At 38.0% G+C, this 18,747-nt stretch overlaps 1 protein-coding gene across 2 annotated transcripts in view; it reads left to right on the top strand.

Annotated features, from left to right (window-relative positions):
- tusc3 (tumor suppressor candidate 3) overlaps window positions 1–17,786 on the top strand; it is a 290,240-nt gene extending 272,454 nt beyond the window's left edge. The window contains exons 9-10 of one of the 2 annotated variants that reach the window (XM_052041459.1): window positions 8,973–9,063; window positions 13,520–17,786. In XM_052041459.1, coding sequence (XP_051897419.1) covers window positions 8,973–9,063; window positions 13,520–13,535 — 107 coding nt within the window. In that variant the 3' untranslated portion in view covers window positions 13,536–17,786. Of the gene's footprint in view, window positions 1–8,972; window positions 9,064–13,519 lie in introns of those variants that run through there. The other variant, XM_052041470.1, reaches the window with a different exon arrangement.
- Window positions 17,787–18,747: the final 961 nt, after the last annotated feature.

Below are 18,747 nucleotides of genomic sequence, written 5' to 3'. Positions count from 1 at the left end.
TTTTCTTACTCTCCTCTTCATTCTCCAAAGCCAAGGTGTTGTCAGTCTCATTGCACTTAAAATGTTTCAAGTACCTGCCACCAACAACCACCCACCCCAAATCTACCACCACCACTCCTCCCTTTTCCCCACCCATGCGCACCAACACTCAGGTGTTCAGAAGGAGCAAGCAACAGGAATGGCTTCGTGTTGTCCTGCATAAAACTGCAAGGGCATGAGAAGCATGAGAAACAAGAGGCTCTAAGCGTGAGACACAATGGCGGAAGACAACATTCCACTTATTGTTATCCTTATAAGGAATGTTACGATTAACATCATTTTGTGCCAGCTTTTACATTCTCCATTAAACTTAGCTCAGCAGGGAAGGTATAGTTTAAGTTATCAGAAGGATGGAGACATTTTCTTAAACACAAAACAGTCATGGTCTAGAAGCATGAAGGAAATGTTTTACAGTTTATTTTCACACTTGTGATTAGTAGCTGTTAAGATCTCATTGTTTTTGCATCAATGCCATGCCTTAAGCATGCTATCAAGCTAATGTACCGCACTTGTACATCAAAGTAAGGAATGCGCTAATATTCATAACAACTATAAATATTAAATGGGTGTTTAAGCAAACAAAGTATATGAAGCATGTCTAAAATGACATAGTGAATTATACAATACTTTTTCTGACAGCTTGCTTACAAATATATACCAATAAGTTGTACAGCCTAGCAAATTATGTCCATATAAATTTCTCTTAATTTTGCAAGAGTAAATAACAGGAAAAAAGGAAGAATATTACTAGGATAAGTGGGAGAAATGAAATTAGAACATTTCACAAGTTAGAAATTAGAGTTAGAACAAATTGGAAATTAGAGTAAAAAGCTGAGAAGATAAAGTGAAAATGAAAAATAGAGAGAGCAAAAAAAATTACCCAAGCAAAATGAAGAAAGACTAAGAAGAGAAATAGAATTAGAGAGAGAGAATTGGAAGTAAAACGCGGGAATCATAAGTCAATGGTGGAATGATCCCTCTATTTATATTAAGATGAAAGTCATGCAAATTTTTTGGGCCAAAATCTACTTCCAATACTGTAGAACTACTCATGATTCAGTATGTGAGAGCAATCCCATCCGGAGATAACAACTGGTGTACTGTGGAATACTTTCCTTATATTCAAGCTCAGGCACAAATTTGATGCTAAACCAATGGAGCTATATTTTATATTTATATTTTGCCATATCTGGAAGAGAGTAACAAAAGTGACACTTTGCCAAAAATATGTTAAAATTATACATTAATTAAAAACAAGAAGGTAGCTGGGAAAAGGGTAAGACCACTTAAGGACAAAAGACAAAATTTATGCCTGGAGCAGAGGAAGTGGCTGACGTACTAAACAAGTACTTTGCATCGGTAATCACCAAGGATAATAGTGAGATCAGGGAGGGATATGTTAATATGTTATGCCCTAAATATGTTAGGGCATGTTGATACCAGGAAAGAGGAGGTGTTGGGGCTCTTGAAGAACATTAAGGTGGGTAAGTCACAGGGCCTAATGGGATCTATCCCAGTTAATTGAGGGAGGCAAGAGAGGTGATTGCTGGGCCCTTGACAGAGATCTTTGTATCTTTTTTAGCCACAGGCAAGCTCCCAGAGGACCCGTGAATGCCCATTGTTATGATAGTCTCGATGCAGGGTTTCGACCCGAAACACCAACATTTCCTTTCCTCTTACAGATGCTGCTCAACCCACTGAGTTCCTCCAGCAGATTGTTTGTTGCTCCAGATTCTAGCATCTGCAGTCTCTTGTGTCAGCCAATGTTATTCCTTTGTTTAAGAAGGCCATTAGGGGTAATCCAGCATGTTATAGGTCAATGAACTTTACATAAGTGGTAGGAAAATTATTGGAGAAGATTCTTAGGGAGAGAATGTACTCATATTTCTCATATTTGGGAAAGCATGGATTTAATAGGGATGGCCAGCATGGTTTTATGCAGAGGAGGTCATGTCTTACAAACCTGATGGAGTTTTTTTTAAGGAGGTGACAAAGACATTTTTTAAGGAGGCAATGGGTGAGGGCAGGACAGTGGATGTTGTCGGTAAGGTCCTTCAGGGTATATTGATCCAGAAGATAAAGGCACATGGGATCCACAGTGACTTGGTAGATTGGCTTGGCCTTAAAAGCGAGGGGGTTGTGGTGGAGAGGTGTAGGTAAACTGATTAGTAAGTTTACAGATGACACAAAAAAATGGCAGAGTTGTGGATAGTCAGGAAGGTTGTCAAAGGATACAGGAAAATATAGACCAGTCGGAAATATGGGCGGAGAAATGGCAGATGGAGTTTAATTTGGACAAGAATGAGGTGTTGCACTTTGGGAGGCCGAATGTAAAAGGAATGTATACAGTAAATGATGGGACCCTTAAGAGCATTGATGTACAGAGGGATCTTAGGGTCCAAGTACATAGCTCCCTGAAACTGGCAACACAAGTGGATAGGGTGCATAACGGCATATGTATGCCGTAAGAAGGCATACGGCATGCTTGCCTTCATTGGTCGGGCCTTTGCATATAAAAGTAGGGAAGTCATGTTGCAGCTGTATATAACTTTTGGAGTATAGTGTGCAGTTCTGGTTGCTGTATTACAGGAAGCATGTGGAGGTTTGAGAGAGGGTGCAGAAGAAGTTCACCAGGATGTTGCTTGATTAGAGAATATCAGCTATTAGGAGAGGTTGAACAAACATGAATTGTTTTCTCTGGAGCATTGGGGGCTGAGGGGCAACCTGATAGAAGTATATAAAGTTATGAGAGGAATATATAGAACAGATAGAGTCTTTTTCCCAGAGTGGAAATGTCAAATACCAGAGAGTATAGAGTTTACACCTCTGTTGTACTGTTCAATAATAAAAAACATAGTTTAACTGCAAATTAAATATCAAGTAAGCTAAATTTAATCAAAATTCCATACCAATTATCTTCACTACATTAGTATTGGTGTGCTTTCTGATAGGTAGCTGATAGGTACCTATAGGTACTGACAGGTACCTTCTGATAGGTAGCTAGTTTATTGAAATATCAAACCTAATAGCCTCCCAACAAACTGAACCACAGATTTTCACAGCATATTAATGCCATGAGGCAACATTGGCAAAATCTGTTTGTAACAATGAGATCAGAAGTAATGATTTCAACATGATAGAACAGTAAGTTGTGCAGATGCATAGATTGTGTCCATTTGTAATGCCTTTGTCAAATTTCAGCTTGATTCAAGGCATGTTGACATTGGAGGATTGACTTCACCCCAGGGTCTTTGCCACAATCAAACAGAGCACTGGAATTTGTTTTGGAAGTATATGCTTGTAAATTGCTGTATTTTCCTCTTGAAGCCAGGCATCAGAAAAGGAAACAGGACTGATTGAATGATATCACGTACAGAGTAATTGCCATTTTTACTACTGAGCCCCCAGCATTCAAAAGTTGGAAATCCATAGTGAATCTTGTCAATGGATTTGCTTCAGGCCCATTATGTTGGCTTGGCACACTGAAGAAAAGCAAATTCAGTCAATCTAAAATTGGCCTAAGAACAAGCCATTCTCTGCTCAGACCTAATGAATCTGAACCCGAGTAACTGGGTCCCTGCAGCATTCATAGAACATAGAACATTACCACACAGTACAGGCCCTTTGGCCCACAGTGTTGTGCTGACATTTTATCCTGCTCTAATATCTATCTAACCCTTTCCACATAGCCCTACATTTCTCTACCATTCATAAGAGTCTCTTAAATGTCCCTAATGTATCTGCCCCCACAACTTCTGCCGGCAGTGCATTCCATACACCCACCTTTAGCATTCCTTTGGCTTTCTCATTTTATGGATGACTACGCTAATCCAGTCAAAAGTGTCCACTAAAATTAGACTCTAGACGTGCTGAAGGAGTTGTTATTTCATTCTGGGTCCATCAGAAATCGTGTTTTGACAGTTCATACTCGGTGCCAATTAGTAGAGTCTTAACAAATACATTAGGGTTCAATAATAGATATAAATGAAGTAGTGGTTTATTTACAGTGTTAGCACTCAAATTATCTGGAGTGCACCAACTTCTGGAAAAGCCAACTCTGATTATTTACGTCCAGCTACAGTGACTGTAGTCCACTCAAATTAAGTATGTATGCATATGGACACATACTACACTGGTCAGTTGGGCATTTTTAATCAGAGTTGATGCATGCCACCGACACCAAACATGGTTCCCTTCAGCTAAAATCGGAATAGCACTGACAGCCCAGTAGTGGGATGGTTACTACTGAATATTGCTGTTGACTTTGCTGACAGCAGTAAGATAACGTGAAATTTAAAAAGAAGCAAAGCTAAGTAAATAGTCTAAAAAAATGGTATACTGAAATATTTCTATTGAGAGATTAGCAATAGCAGTGCAATTCACAGCCTCAGAATGGTGAGGGCATGGAAATGGATATTCAACCCATCAAGTCCATGTCAACACAATACAAGTGGAATCCATTCTCCCATTCTCTCTCCATTGTCCTGCAAGTTTTTTTTCTGTTCAGTTTCTTATGCAGTTCTTTTGAATGCCACAGCTGAATTTGTGTCCTTTTCCTCATAGCAGTGCATTTCAGATTAGATGCCAACCACTCATCAGAATGACATTTGAAATAGTTGAACTAATAACTAAGGAAAGCATATTGATAAAATATCTGCTTTAAAATATCCAATATTTGACATTGTAGAAAGAATTTCTGGGGTCAAAGAACACAGGCATTTCTGAGGTCAATTTTTAACATGGTAAGGGTAAAAGTTAATTTTCACAAAACATTTGGGGCAAAAAGCTTGTAGAAAAATATGTGGAAATTAAAAAGATGTTTTCGTAAGCTATGAAGTCAGTGTTAGAGCTTTTTTTTTCTATACCCCATTATTCATTTGTTTTTTTTTACTGCATTTATACAGTTAACAACATTGGACAACAATAAAATTACAAAAGCATTCCCTTTGCAGAGCAATGAATTAAGTGGAAAGGTAGCAAAATGTAAAACTTGAAAACAGATCCATCAACCAGCTATTTAGTCTAACAGCACTGTACAAAAAGTAAATCTTACAATGCCTTTTTTATCAGCGATGCACATTCTGTTTTTTAATTGCAATTCTTTTTTTCAGTTATGTGGTATAATTGTTAGTAGACTCTTGGTTAAATTGAAGTATCAAACAAGGCCCGAGAAGCAGAGATTTACTATGTTACAAAAGCAAAAAATACCAGAGATACTCAGCAGACCAAGCTGAGTATTTCTAGCATTTTCTGTTCTTCAAATTTCCAGTATCTGCAGTTTTTTTTTATTTTCAATTAGTGTTTATTTTGTGACTATCAGTTAGTACATGATAAATATGTATACAGCGTAATGAAACATCACATTCAAAATTGATTTAATAGGCAAGTTCACAGTTATGACTGCATCTGGGAGGAATAAGACATGTTATTGTCAGCTGATGATTAAGAAAACGTCATATTAAAATGTTGTAACATTTATTTTTTTAACTTAATGCCCATTATTTACATTATATATGCTCTCTGCAGGTTAAAAGAGTGAATGTTCATAAAATTAACAGTATATTCATTCCAAATCATTGTTATAAGTAATTTCAAATCACTGAAGTTGTCAGCTGTGAGATGACCTTGCAGGGCTTTGCATACAGTCTTACAGGCAGAGTCAAACTAGATTTAGAACATCACAATGCATTACTCTGGAATCAAGTGAGAGTAATTTGAATTGCCAGATTTTTGACATTTAGCATGGTTTGTTTCTTACCAAGCTTTTCTTCTGTTTGATTATACATGCATAGTCATCTTACATGAATCATAGCAAAGATCGGTCTTAAACCACATTAGATGAATTTTAAATGGGATTAACTGTAACATTTTCAAATTTTATAATAATTTTCAACAATTTGTGATGCTGTTATAAGTGTACTACAAACCCACACTTGCAGAACATTTTGTTCCAAAAGATAGTCTCTCTTTGTCAGGAGTTGTCTAGAATTTATTATTATTGAGAAGCTTAAATAAAGGGTCAAAACCCATATTTTCACATCATAAAGATTGAAAAATAGGACGGAAGAGAAAACAACTCAAAATTTGGTTGGGTGGCTTTTGGAAGTGAATGTTACATTTGTGAGATTGCGACTCCCAATGGAATCTGCTGCAACTCCTCAGTTGGATTTACAATATTATGTATTGTCATTAACCACACAGAACAGAGAAAGGGCCATTACTTGCATTGAATTATACTTGCTACATGAGTGAACAATGACTTTATTCATAAAAATTGTGTAACTGAGCCATACAAAACATAACTTCTTAGGAGAAATTCTCTATTTGTATAAAGTGGTTTTGATCAGTTTTGCCGATGGTGTAATAAATTTGAAACGGTGAAAATAAGCAAAAGTTCTCACTCATGATTAATCTCCACCCACCCCATCCCATCCTCACTATACACATGAACTGAAGCTTTGAAAAAACTCATTTGAAAAGCATTCTTTAATTTAAATCTTTAATTATGCTACAAATACCGCAGATGCTTAGAAATAAGTGAATGTTAGCCAGAAAAATTTGCAATGGTATCAGTAAGTTGCACTCGAATGATTGATTTTGAAGTTACACTGAATTACTTTCATTAACACTCATGTCATTTTCCTACTATAATCTTTCTGGTGGGATTAGCCTTGATGTTTTTCCTTTCTTCAGTTTGTTGCTGCTAGTACTCCAGTCCAGGTATATCTTGGACTTTGGAGTTTAGAAAAATGAGGGATGATCTTATTAAAACATATAAGTTGCTAAGGAGGCATGACAGGATAGATGTTGAAATATTTCCACTAACAAGAAAGTATCGAACATAGTTACAAGATTGGTATTGGTATTGGTTTATTATTATTGGGCTGTCATTTAAAACTGAAATGTGTAGGAATTTCTTCTTGCAGAAGAGGGTGATGAATTTCTGGGATTTCTCTACCCCAGTGGGTTGTGCAGGCAATATCATTGGGGGTATTTAAAAAGGAGGTAGATACATGTTTGAAAGATCAGGCAATTCAGGGCCATGGGGAACTTACACAGGAGAGAAGTTGAAGCCTGGGGCAGATCCATTGTGATCATATTGAATGGAAGAGCTGGCTTAAGGTAGTAGGTGGCCTGCCCCTGCTCCTGTTTTTTTGTGTTCTATACTTAATTGTGATCCTGCACGGTATGAGTAGCCCTGCTGATATTCACTCAGTAGATTCACAGATACAGACTAGTTCAAACAAGATACTTCCTTTACCTTGACAGACATGGAGCTGTGTCATTAACCTTGTGTAGAGAAGGACAGAAATGTTATTTTTGATTTTTACATCTGTGAAATGTTGTTGCAGTCTGGAGTTAATCCTTTGGTTTGCAGCAGAATATGGTTTATTTTCAGTTGCTGATGATACTTTAGGTTTATGTACTGTGAACCATCAGGAGTAGCTTCATTACTATTTAATCACAAAATCAATACTCCCTTTCTGTCCTCACTAGTCTCCATCCCTTCTATTATTTTGCTAAACTTTAACCGTGATTTTGTTCTACATAGAGTTCTCTGGTCTAGATAGTGAAACTTTCTTCCTTTTTTAAAAAAGGGTAAAGTACTCTTTAATTTCAGTTCAGAGTTTATATCATCTTCCTGATGTACAAATGGTTCTCCTCAGAACAGAGAAAGTTAAGGAGGGAATTAATAGAGGAATTCAATAGTAATGAATGGCTTTGACAGAGCAAATAAGCAGAAATTGTTTCCATTTGCAGAAAGGTTGATAACCAAAGGAAACAGATTTAAAATAATTGGAAAAAGAACCAAAAGTGAGATTAGGATTTTCTTTTCACACAGCAAGTGCTTATGTTCTGGAATGCACTCTCTGAAAGGATGCTGGAAGCAGATTCTTGAGAAAATTGTAGAGCTATAGGGAATGAACAGCTGAATGGGAGTAATTGGATGGCTCCTTCAAAGAACCAGACAGGCACGATAGGGTAAATGGCCACCTCTTGTGCTGTGAGATTCTATGATTCTACAAGTGTACAGCTGACTAGCAGACTTCACCTCTCAGTTTGTAACCATGACACCCTGTGGTACTAATGCTTCAAAATGTGAATAGTCTCTTTCAGACAATCCCTTAGAGCAATTACTGATGAAATAATATGGAGTGGTTACCTCGAAGATAAAATTGATTAACCCCAAATAGGACTGTAACAGGTTTCTGGACAGTTCGTACAATTGTCTGTCTCTCCATCTCCTTGTTCGTAAAACTCATTTTCTCCTTCATAAAACACATGTCTTTTGCAAAGTTTCTCCTTCATAAAACCCATGCCTTTTGCCAACATTCTGCAAATTGGTCCAATTTGCCAATAACTCCTATAGGCTTAGTACATGCCTTAAAACTTTCTATTTGCCTTTTGAAAACTTGCTTATTAGTGCGTATGTAAATCTTTGTTAGGAAAATTGGGTGTGAGCTCTGTACTGCATCTGATCTGATGTCCTTTATATGATAGCACCAGAAATTGCTTTCAAGCACCATATTGCTCAAACAGTATTGATGAATATAAAATCATTATTCCCCTGCCACATCTGCATGAAATCTGACATGTTTTGGACAACTGAGCTACACAGCTTCCAGATTTTTTAGCGGAGCAATTGCCATGTCTTCTCCGTAAACGTAAGAAGTTTCTGTAATTAGGTTGAAGTAATGTCAACAAGATTTACACAGGAAACAATAGCTTCATTGGAAGTTATCTCTCCCAATTTATTGTAAAAGCACACTTAGTTTAAATCTATATTACATTGTAAATGCTACAGTTGCTCATAAATGGAGTAATGTTACCCAAGAAAATTAGCTGTGTGACCACTAAGCTGCAACTGAATGAGTTCTTTTGAAGTTGCACTGAGTTGTATTTATTAATTCTAATCTGTCATTTTCCTACAGTAATCTGCCTGGTGGGATTAGGCTTGGTGGTTTTTTTCTTCAGTTTGCTGCTGTCAATATTCCGGTCCAAGTATCATGGGTATCCTTATAGGTAGGTTCATGATCATATTTCCTAATCTCATTCTACTGTCTTTGAAACATCAATTGGTTACAGGTAATGATAAGTGAGCATAACACATGTTATTCATGCTTGATACAGAAGCTGTCATTCCTCTTCATCTCAGTTATCTGAAAATACATATGAAATTTGAAATGTTATAAATGGTTTTTATTTTTTGATGATGGTAAGAAATTATTTTTGCAGGCAAAAAACAAATTATGGGAAAGCACAGTCAAACAGTTTTTCCCCTCCAGTGTTTGGAATATAAATGATCAGTCAGGGGCCCCAGGTTAGATGAAAATCAGTTAGGGACAGTGGTACAAACTTAATGGAGCTTGTCCAATTTTCCATCCATCTAAGGTAATGAATGGCAAGTCAAGGATACTCCATTACAGAGAGTGAACTTTCACGTTTATCACTAAATGGAATATGGATAATATAGGTTTGCTCCCTACCTGATTTTTGTTTCCGTGGAAACCAGAATCTGGCACAGTGTAAAACAGGAATCTGATCTGTTATCATTTGTTTTCCATCCAGCAGTATAAATGAAATATCACCTCTAAGTCTGCAACCTTCCCTTCCTGATGTTCCCATTTAAGAAAGAGACAATTTGTCCACTTAATTTATACAGAACTTTTAACTGAATATGAGGTGTTTCCTTTCATCATACTTAATGCATTTTGAAATAAAGTTTTATCAGCTGGTTCCTGAAACAAGCATTTCTTTGTGTATACCCATCTTCCTGCTTCTGTAGGCTGTCCAGTTAAAGTACTCATCTGAACAAAGCTTGTACACAGCCTCATTTCCTGGAGACATGGCACCTGTGCCATCTCTTCCCCCTGCACTGACTGCAGGGTGCTTGCTTCTTGTCATCATATGCATTTACTGCCACAGCTAAAATTATGCACAATACAATATATGAATCAGCGGCTGCAAGAGTTAAATCACAGTAATTGTGAATCTTCATCTTCTTGTTCCTTTAACACTGATTTGACAGTCCTTGGCTATTTGAAAGAAATAAGGTGTAAAGATGGAGTTGTAGTAAAGGAAGAGTAGAAATTAAATATGCATGCTTATACTCTCTGCATTATGTAAATCAGAAAAGATTGTGAAAGGTGAGGAGGTGGATTAAGTATGAGAATACCATATCCTCTGTAATTCAACTCTGATACTGCCATGGAATCAACATTGGTCACCTTAATTATGGAAAATGTTGTTTCCTCCATGGGAAAGGTAAGCCACCTGTACCTGTCCCTCTTTGTCCTGGAGCAAAGAATCAGTTGCACTCATCCAGTCTCAGGTCACGCAGGCATACTTATTTGATCAGCCTTACACCTGCAGGAGGGAGAGGAGTCACTCTGCCTTACCAGGTACGGTCCAACCACTCTCTTCAATTGTACAAAGTGTGACATTCTTATACATATTTGGAGGTAAGGTGCAGAATCTTCACCCAATCTATAGACATTCAGCTTCTGGCATTGACCCAATCAGGTACAGACGCATGTGTGATCCTTTACTTCTGATATTATTCTTACTGCAATGACCACCTCTTGTGAAGTCCCTCTTTCTCTGGTGGTCTCATGACCAGGCCTAATTACATGGGTATGTGACTGCTTAAACCAGGCCCCTGATTAGAATGGAATCATCCTTGGAGGACATTCTGGAGCTATCTTTGGAATCATCTTGGAGTTAGCCCCATTATCTCTTGAGAAGTTCTTGTACGGAACTATACAATGCTTTGTTCCCTTCTGTGATGTGCCAGTGGAGGTCTCTGGCTTTCATTTTATGCATGCTTCCTATGCAAATTTTCCAAAGTTAATTTTTATCAACACCAGTTTCTCAAAGATGGTGAGCAACTGGTGATGAATCCTTACCCTGTCAGCAACACTCACATTTTAAAAAAAATCTTAAATGTCTCTCAAGTTAGAATGATACTTAGAACCCATGCTAAAATCTGCTGTAGCCACGTCCCCTTTAAGAGGTGCAGGCTGGCTTTAAGTAGTGTAGGCTAACTTAATTAGTTTTGCCATTGAGACAATAAGCCAAGAAATTGAAGGTTTAATACTGGCTGCAGGCAAAAATTGTGTAAATGAATTGGCAGCCTGAAGTTAATGTATTGCAATGTTGAAAGGAAAGTGTGAAGGCCATGATCCCAGTTTCTGTTTTCAGAGCTGTACAGTTTAGCCTCTGCAGTGTAGACGACACAGAATAAAATCAGGACTGTATGAGTGGCATTTTAACAAGTGAGGGAAAGATAAGGCACCTTTATCCTTTGTATAATAATTGTGCCTCACACTTCTTCCTGCCTCCTTCTGTGAGCAGGTGCTGAGTCTGAGGCAGCTGATCTACCTAGTGTTGATCCAAATACATTGAAATAAGTTGAGCTTGTGGAAAAAACAGCCAGGTTCTGTGGCAGTAAAGTCAAATGCATGTGTAACATGTTACTTTTATATGATTTTGTTGTGAAAGGGTGTGGGATATGCAAAAGGCAATTTTTCAGTTGAACTACTGCTGTGAGTGCTTAGCAAGAGCTACCAAATAATATGCATGAGCAACACAGCAACAAACAGCTGCTAACTAGGCATTCAACCAGCTGTATGTCAAAGCAAGCACTTATTTATAAATAGAGGCACTTTGAAATGGCATTGAACAAAAAATGCCACAGGTTGCTTCTCTGTTGCATTCATTTAATTTAATGATATTAATCATATGATACCATTTTCATAACTCAAAGAATGCTATTTACACCGCAGATTTAAAACCTTACATTTGTGTTGATTTTCTTCCAACTATTTGTTCTGCACATCAACAGAAATTATTAAGAAGTAAACTGGTATTATTCCTCAAACACTAAATGCAAACAATCATTTAAATGAAGAAAAGAATCAGGAAAAGGAAAGGAGAGATGCTCATCAAGTTTCAACTCCCCTTTTACACAAGCTTCACAATAATGGACCTGCATTTTAAAGATTAGAATTTTTTTAAGTTATTGAAAGCAATATGTTTTTTCAATTTCTTAAGAACATTGTTTAACTTCTAATTGACTATGAAATAATATGTCTTTGATTTATCACATAGATGATATTTAATGCTCATTTATGAGGTTAGGAGAGGGAAATTTGCTTTGCTGTATGTAGTGTACAGCACCAAATACATTTTCCTTGTTCAAGAAAATCCCAGTCATTGTTTCCCTGTTGTATAACTTGCACAATTTTTAGCATTGAAAACTGTTCACTGAGAAGTCTGTAGACCAAAAAGGAGAGTTAACTCATAGCCTCTACTTGAAGGTTCTGGTGCAATAGGGATGGAAATCTTAAAACATACCATAGATGGAAATTGTCAGACCAGTTTTTGGAGAACAAGAATTCTCACTGCATAGTTTGGTTACCCATCTCCCCCAGCTTGCAGCACTCACCTACTCTGTGGCAGATGACAACTTTGAGCTGGTACTGGGAGGGAAGGTAAAGATATTGATTGAATATGAACGGGTGGAAAATATGAACCAGCATGATGCCTACATGAGCCAGAGAGAAGTAAAAACGCCTTTGCGATCTTTTAAAGTTGGAGAAGAATTACAGCTTTAATTGGGGAGGGAATGAATGCCAATTTAACAACAAAACAAGGGAAGAATAACACCATTGTGAACTGCACTTGTGAAGATGATTGTCAAATGAGGAGTGGAGAGAAAAGGTGAAAGGAGCCAGAATGGGAGCAGAGTGTAACATCTAGATGAACGGCTTTTTAATGTAAATTATCACTCAGATTGAGCAAGAGAACATTGTGTCTTTCTCAGTGTCAGTACTTTACATAAAAAGTGATAGCTTTTAAGTTTTCTCACCCTTGTCAAGTAGGAAACCAATGTGCACACAGTAAGTTCTGAAAAACAGTAGTGACATGATGACCAGATAATCTATTTTTTTAGTGATGTTAGTTAAGCAATAAGCAATGGCCAGCACACATAGCTCTCTTCACTTCATCAGTGTAGTGACATGGAATTGTTTATAAGAGAACAGAGGGAAGCTCAGTTTAAAGTTTCAATTAAAGATGAACCTGTGGTAATGCAACATTCCCTCAGTAATGCTTTGGATTTTCAGCCTAGATTTTTTGGGCTGAGACCCCTGGAGAACATAATTACACTGTCCAAATTCCTCACAATTTCTATCTTTGTCTTCTGCTATTTAAGTAATGGAATATTGAGGAAACTAGCAGCTGAAGTTATGAAAACACATAGGTCTTTCCACTTTCAGAGTAATTGCAAACCAAAAGACTGTAGTCAGGGTTGACTTTGCAGCTTTTTTTGAAGTCATTGAACAGATTTTAGATTGATAATTCAATTAAACACCTTTATAATAAGTGCTAACTCTTGATATGTTTTTTTTTAATGCTGGACAGATGGGCCAGCATCCTTTAAAGTATAATGTCATTTATGAACTTTCTTCTTTTCCAGCTTTTTAATAAAGTAATCAATGGAGCCACACTACAAAATCTGGGAGTGGGCGTGAAAATAAATGTCATCTGAAAAGGAAGTATTTTATAGTTGGTTCTGCAAGCCAATATAAAAAAAATGTTAGCCATTAATTCTTACACTTATAATTGTGGAAATGTAAAAGTGCTATTTAGAAGATAATGTTGTGTTTGCTTTCATTGTGTCTTTCTTATGTATAGATTTATTTATTAGCTTAAGTTACTGTAGAGGATGATGTACAACTTGATCAGAAATATAACAAAAGTGCAAGAATCTCCACGTGACTTTTGACTAATTGCTTGGCACCATACAGTATCATAACATATTTCACAGAAGTGTTTAATGTTTCTGTCAAGCTCCTGAAGAAGCATTAGAAAAAAATGTTTCTCAAAAAGAGCCTGGGGACAAAATTTTGTGCGTGACACAGGAAATTGTTTCAAGCCAAAGTAAAGGAGCTTCATTCGCCCACTATATTTAAAAGCCTTAGTGTAGATCCAAACAAGGATTGTCAGGAAATATCCAACCATATGTTTTGTTATCAAGAATTGGCAAATGTTATTTTTCAAAAATACTGTCCTTGGCAAGAGGTGCTATATTTAGATTTTGTGGTAACATGCAGAGCTGCGATAAACTTTCATTCAGAGTGACAATTCTCTATATCATAGCCATGCACAGAAGGATGCCTATTGCATAATCTGAAAATAGCACTCCCCCAACCCTCCTCCAAATTCACACACTCATTGGACAGCTAACTGTTGGGGACTTCCAGCTGAAATTTTAAATTTAAAACAATGCACTTTATTTTGTTTTATTAAACAAATTTTACTACATGTTTGATACATTTTTACATTTTTTTAAAAACTCGCCAGAGAAGTTTGCATCCTCACACACATGGTGGAAGGTATTTCTATGCAGGCGCTAGTATTAAATGTGCAATATAACAGAAGTATTCTATTGTACTCCTCAGAAATTTGGTTCTAGTGAAGCCAATGGAATTTCTGTTCAATTGCACCTTGCTAGCAAGCTCATTTATGTTGTTTATGGAAGTTCATAAGTGTAGGAAGCACACAATTGGAGGGAAAGCTAGCCGGGATGAACCAGAGCCCTCAAGCACGTAAACCGGGAGAACATTTAAAAAATTGGAAAAATGTTGTGACGTCAATAAAACAGGAAGAAGTAATAGATAAAAACTAGTGGAAGGCAAGACAAAACCAAATTTGTTGGCAAGTGACGAACCCCTGATCCCTAAATAAAGTGGTTATGCTGCTGTATCAGGTTGGCAAAAAGAAGCTGTGACTTATTTGGCACTTTAGATCACCATTGACAATGTAATGTATACCATGTAATATATTTTTATGACCCAGGAACAAATGCAGGAATGTCAACTTTATTTAAGGAACCATACACATCAGCTGTTCTATGAACTTGGTAGAAAGCCCAGGCCAGAATGCCACAAAATATTGGCCATCAATCTGTCCAAATTTACTGCACACCTGTGCCAAGTTCTCAATCTTATAGCACTTCTTTTATTTCAAAACGTCCTGTATTTCAGCAGCTGATTGTAAAATAGACAGTATCCTGACTTAGTGAAGCCAGTTATTTCAACTATTTCAGCACGTAGCCAATGCTTAGCACTGTTAATTGGATGAATTCATCAGAAACACTGTAAGTAGATGGCACCTATTAAAATTAGCTTGCACTGCTTAATGGGATGGTGCCTTGTGGCTGAAGCAGGTGCTGACAGTTGTGCAGGAAGTGAATCTAATCCAGCATGTCATTGGAAGGTGCAAGCTCTGAGGTTTTGGAATATTGCATTGGAGGCCTTGGGAGGGGAGGTGGAAAGTTGTATTTCTGTAGCAGACCTCTAGACACCATTCTGGAAGTCTAATGTAGAAGCTAAAGCTTGAGAACCTGAATACAATACCACAATGTCAATAAATTCCCATGAGTGGTCAAGATCAGTGGGCTGAGGATGCAGATCCTACTATCTGCATTACTAACCTCAGACACAGCATCATGACTCCACCACTCACCAAGTATCTCTATCGAAACACTTTGCACTGCCAGAAGCCTGACGTCTACACCTTAAAATGTACACGCACACTCAGTTTTTTAACTGGGCCAGACACATCACCTAGTAGATTGCATGACACTGACATTTATTCCTCTCTCTTGCAGGACAAAATGATGCATAACCTGAAGCAAAAACAACTAACTAGGGGGTGAGTGGAGTGGGGGATGTTGGTGGTTCAGACATGCCTTCAATTCCATAGTGCTAGCCAGTGTTGGCTGAACCTACCTGCCTGTGGTGTTGCTGCAAGCAAGTTTTTCATTGTACCTCTATCTCACCAAAGCTGTGCACATGACAATCAACTAGATTTCACTTGACTGTAGTTGCCGAGACTGTAATCAGCAACAGATGTGATCATTTCAGAAATGACTGCACGCTCATTCCTAATCCTGTGTCTCATGTCACATCTTCCCCTAAACTACAGTCTCTCTTGACTTACATGTTGCAGATATTGTAAGCGGCACTTTCTTCTATCCCTGCAGCACTAACTTAGTCTTTCAGTTTTGATAAGAATTATAAATTAACCAGACAGTGGAGGAACAGCAAGAAAATGTGACAACGTAGGCTCAATTTCATACGGTCAGTTAGTCACAATATGCGTAACTGAGGGAGGATCTGGACCGAGTGAGATACTGGGCATGAATGGCCTGCAGCCACTATTGGGCAAGGTTAACATGAATACTGGCTCACCAGAGGCTGAGGTTGCAAATGAACCCTGCTCCAACACAAATGAGGAGTTCATTGGACACACTACAGAAGATGCCTGATAGGTATGCATGAAATATTTGACACAAAGGGAAGCCTGCCAGAAATTGTGTCTTACTGTTAGGAAGCTTGAGGAGTCAGGTAGCAACTTGGCAGAGGACTTAGAGCTAGGAACCCATTCATCCAGCATCAAAGTGTTGACCAGTTTGATTTGCGTAACGGTGATGCAGCATTCAGTGTTTCAGCTTTTATTGTAGTTCAAGTAGAACCTATGTAAAGTTTGGTTGTCGCATCGGAAGTTCACACTTCTCTTATGCATGCTCAGACTGCAGATGTCATGGCTTTGTTTACCATGGTTCACAGTGACATACGGAGTGTCACAGGGGCTAGCAACTTGTCCACTCATAGATTATTAGGATTTCTCAGGTGCCGTCCTGGGTGGAGTAGACGTGGCCTTTGCAGTACATGAGAAAGGATGATGCTGCCAATACACTTGCTTTTGTCAGCCATCTCAAATTTATGCCATAGATGCAGAGAGAAGGGTACAGAAAACTAATCTCAGAGCTCCTTGAAGTCACCTTTGTAGGCCATCTGCAGTCTCCACCACAGAAAGTCAGCAGCGTTCTACCAAGCCTGATGTAGCCACTAGAGTAGCTGTCCACTGGAGGCATTAGCAATTGGAATTGGTTTATTATTGACACATGGACTGAGGTACAGTGGAAAACTTGTCGTGCATTCTGTTCATACAGATTAATTAATTACACAGTGCCTCGAGGTAGTACAAGATAAAACAATAACAGAATGCAGAATAAAGTGTTACAGTTACAGGGAAAGTGCAGTGCAGGAAGACAATAAGTTGCAAGATCATAATAAGGTAGATTGTGAGGTCAAGAGATCATCTTATCAAACTAGGGATCCATTCAACAGTCTTATAACAGCAGGATAGAAACTGTCCTTGAGCCTGGTGGTACGTGCTTTCAGGCTTTTGTATCTTCTACCCAATGGGAGAGGGGAGAAGAGAGAATGTCTGGGGTGAGTGGGGGCTTTGATTATGTTGGCTGCTTTACCGAGGTAGTGAGAAATATAGACAGAGTCCTTGGAGGGGAGTAAGCTGCACTGCATTCAAGCACTATGGAATGCACAAGGGCCATTGGTTGAGTTTTTTCTGCATTTTGACATGATCTTATTTGTCAATATGGTTTGGAATGTTTATGAATCAGCTATGGTTTTGAATATCCCACCAAATCCATGTATCCTGACAATCTGCTTTCTGTGGAAAGAAAAGAAATTATACCCAGCTGCTTTGAATAGAGAGTTTCAGTGATCTCCTTTACATGACAGTGGGTGGCAAACTGCAAACCATTGCAAATATTTTTAGCTGCTGCTGAAGAGAGTCAGATCCATATCAGTTAATTGACAAGGTCACTTTAACAGCCAGTGACAATGTACACTTTGCCCTTCTCTAAGGTTGAAGTTGAGGCAGCTTAAGGTGACATAATTCAGTGATACCTCATACTGAGGTCCCAGCAGAAGCATTGGCCTTTGATATGGGTTCCCATCAAGATCTCATGTTCTTCTCCTCCTCCACCACCACCTCCTTCCATCAGTTTGTCCTTGTCTATTTGCTCTTTGATTATCCTACTGGTCATCCTGGATTGTAAGAGAAGTACTTAGCTTCCATCCATTAATCTAGGAGCAACTGATAAGAACAGAATTCTTGGTCAACAAAATATACCAAAACAGCTGGTCCAAAATTCTCTGTAGACATGCAAATTTCAATGAGTATCAAAATTACTAAACAGCAGCCAGAAGAAATCAGCTGTCACTTAACCTGTATGTGCAAGATTATCTCTTTAAATATTGTGGTGTTTCTTCCTGCTCCTCCATTGTTCGGAAAGTTGTTGCTCTGTTTTCCTCACTGGACTGCTTGTAGGAAAAGCTTTTTATAATTTGGTCATGCAAGAATAAGCATAATAGTGCACTATAACCTTTCTGAATTATTGCACAGTTAAAATCCTGAGCTTAAATGTGAGCTCCGAAATTTCAGAGCTAATTGCCTTTACTGATGTGACATCCAGAGCGATTCATCCCTCAAATGTACAAGCAGACTGTAAGTTCGAACATGGACCCTAATAGCAATCATGGTGTCTGAAAACACAGAGCTAGCAATCCCAGTTCCACACGTGAAAAGTATTCTTGCCCATTGCATGAAGGAGGCAGGTCATTCCAATGAATGAAAAAAATAAATGGATAGATTACACAGGCAAATTGCACCATGCCACCCTATTTTTTTAAAATATGAGCAGCGCATTAGCATTGCGGTTAAGAGCACAGTCACCGGCTTGCTAGTTAAAACATTGGCAGGTATACTATTATTAAAATGACATTAGGACAGTTTAAGAGGTATTGAAACATATACAAATATTTTATTTTA

This window comes from Pristis pectinata, chromosome 2 (assembly GCF_009764475.1).
Source record: "Pristis pectinata isolate sPriPec2 chromosome 2, sPriPec2.1.pri, whole genome shotgun sequence".
NCBI lineage: Eukaryota > Metazoa > Chordata > Chondrichthyes > Rhinopristiformes > Pristidae > Pristis > Pristis pectinata.
This window is presented reverse-complemented; position numbering and strand designations above follow the sequence as displayed.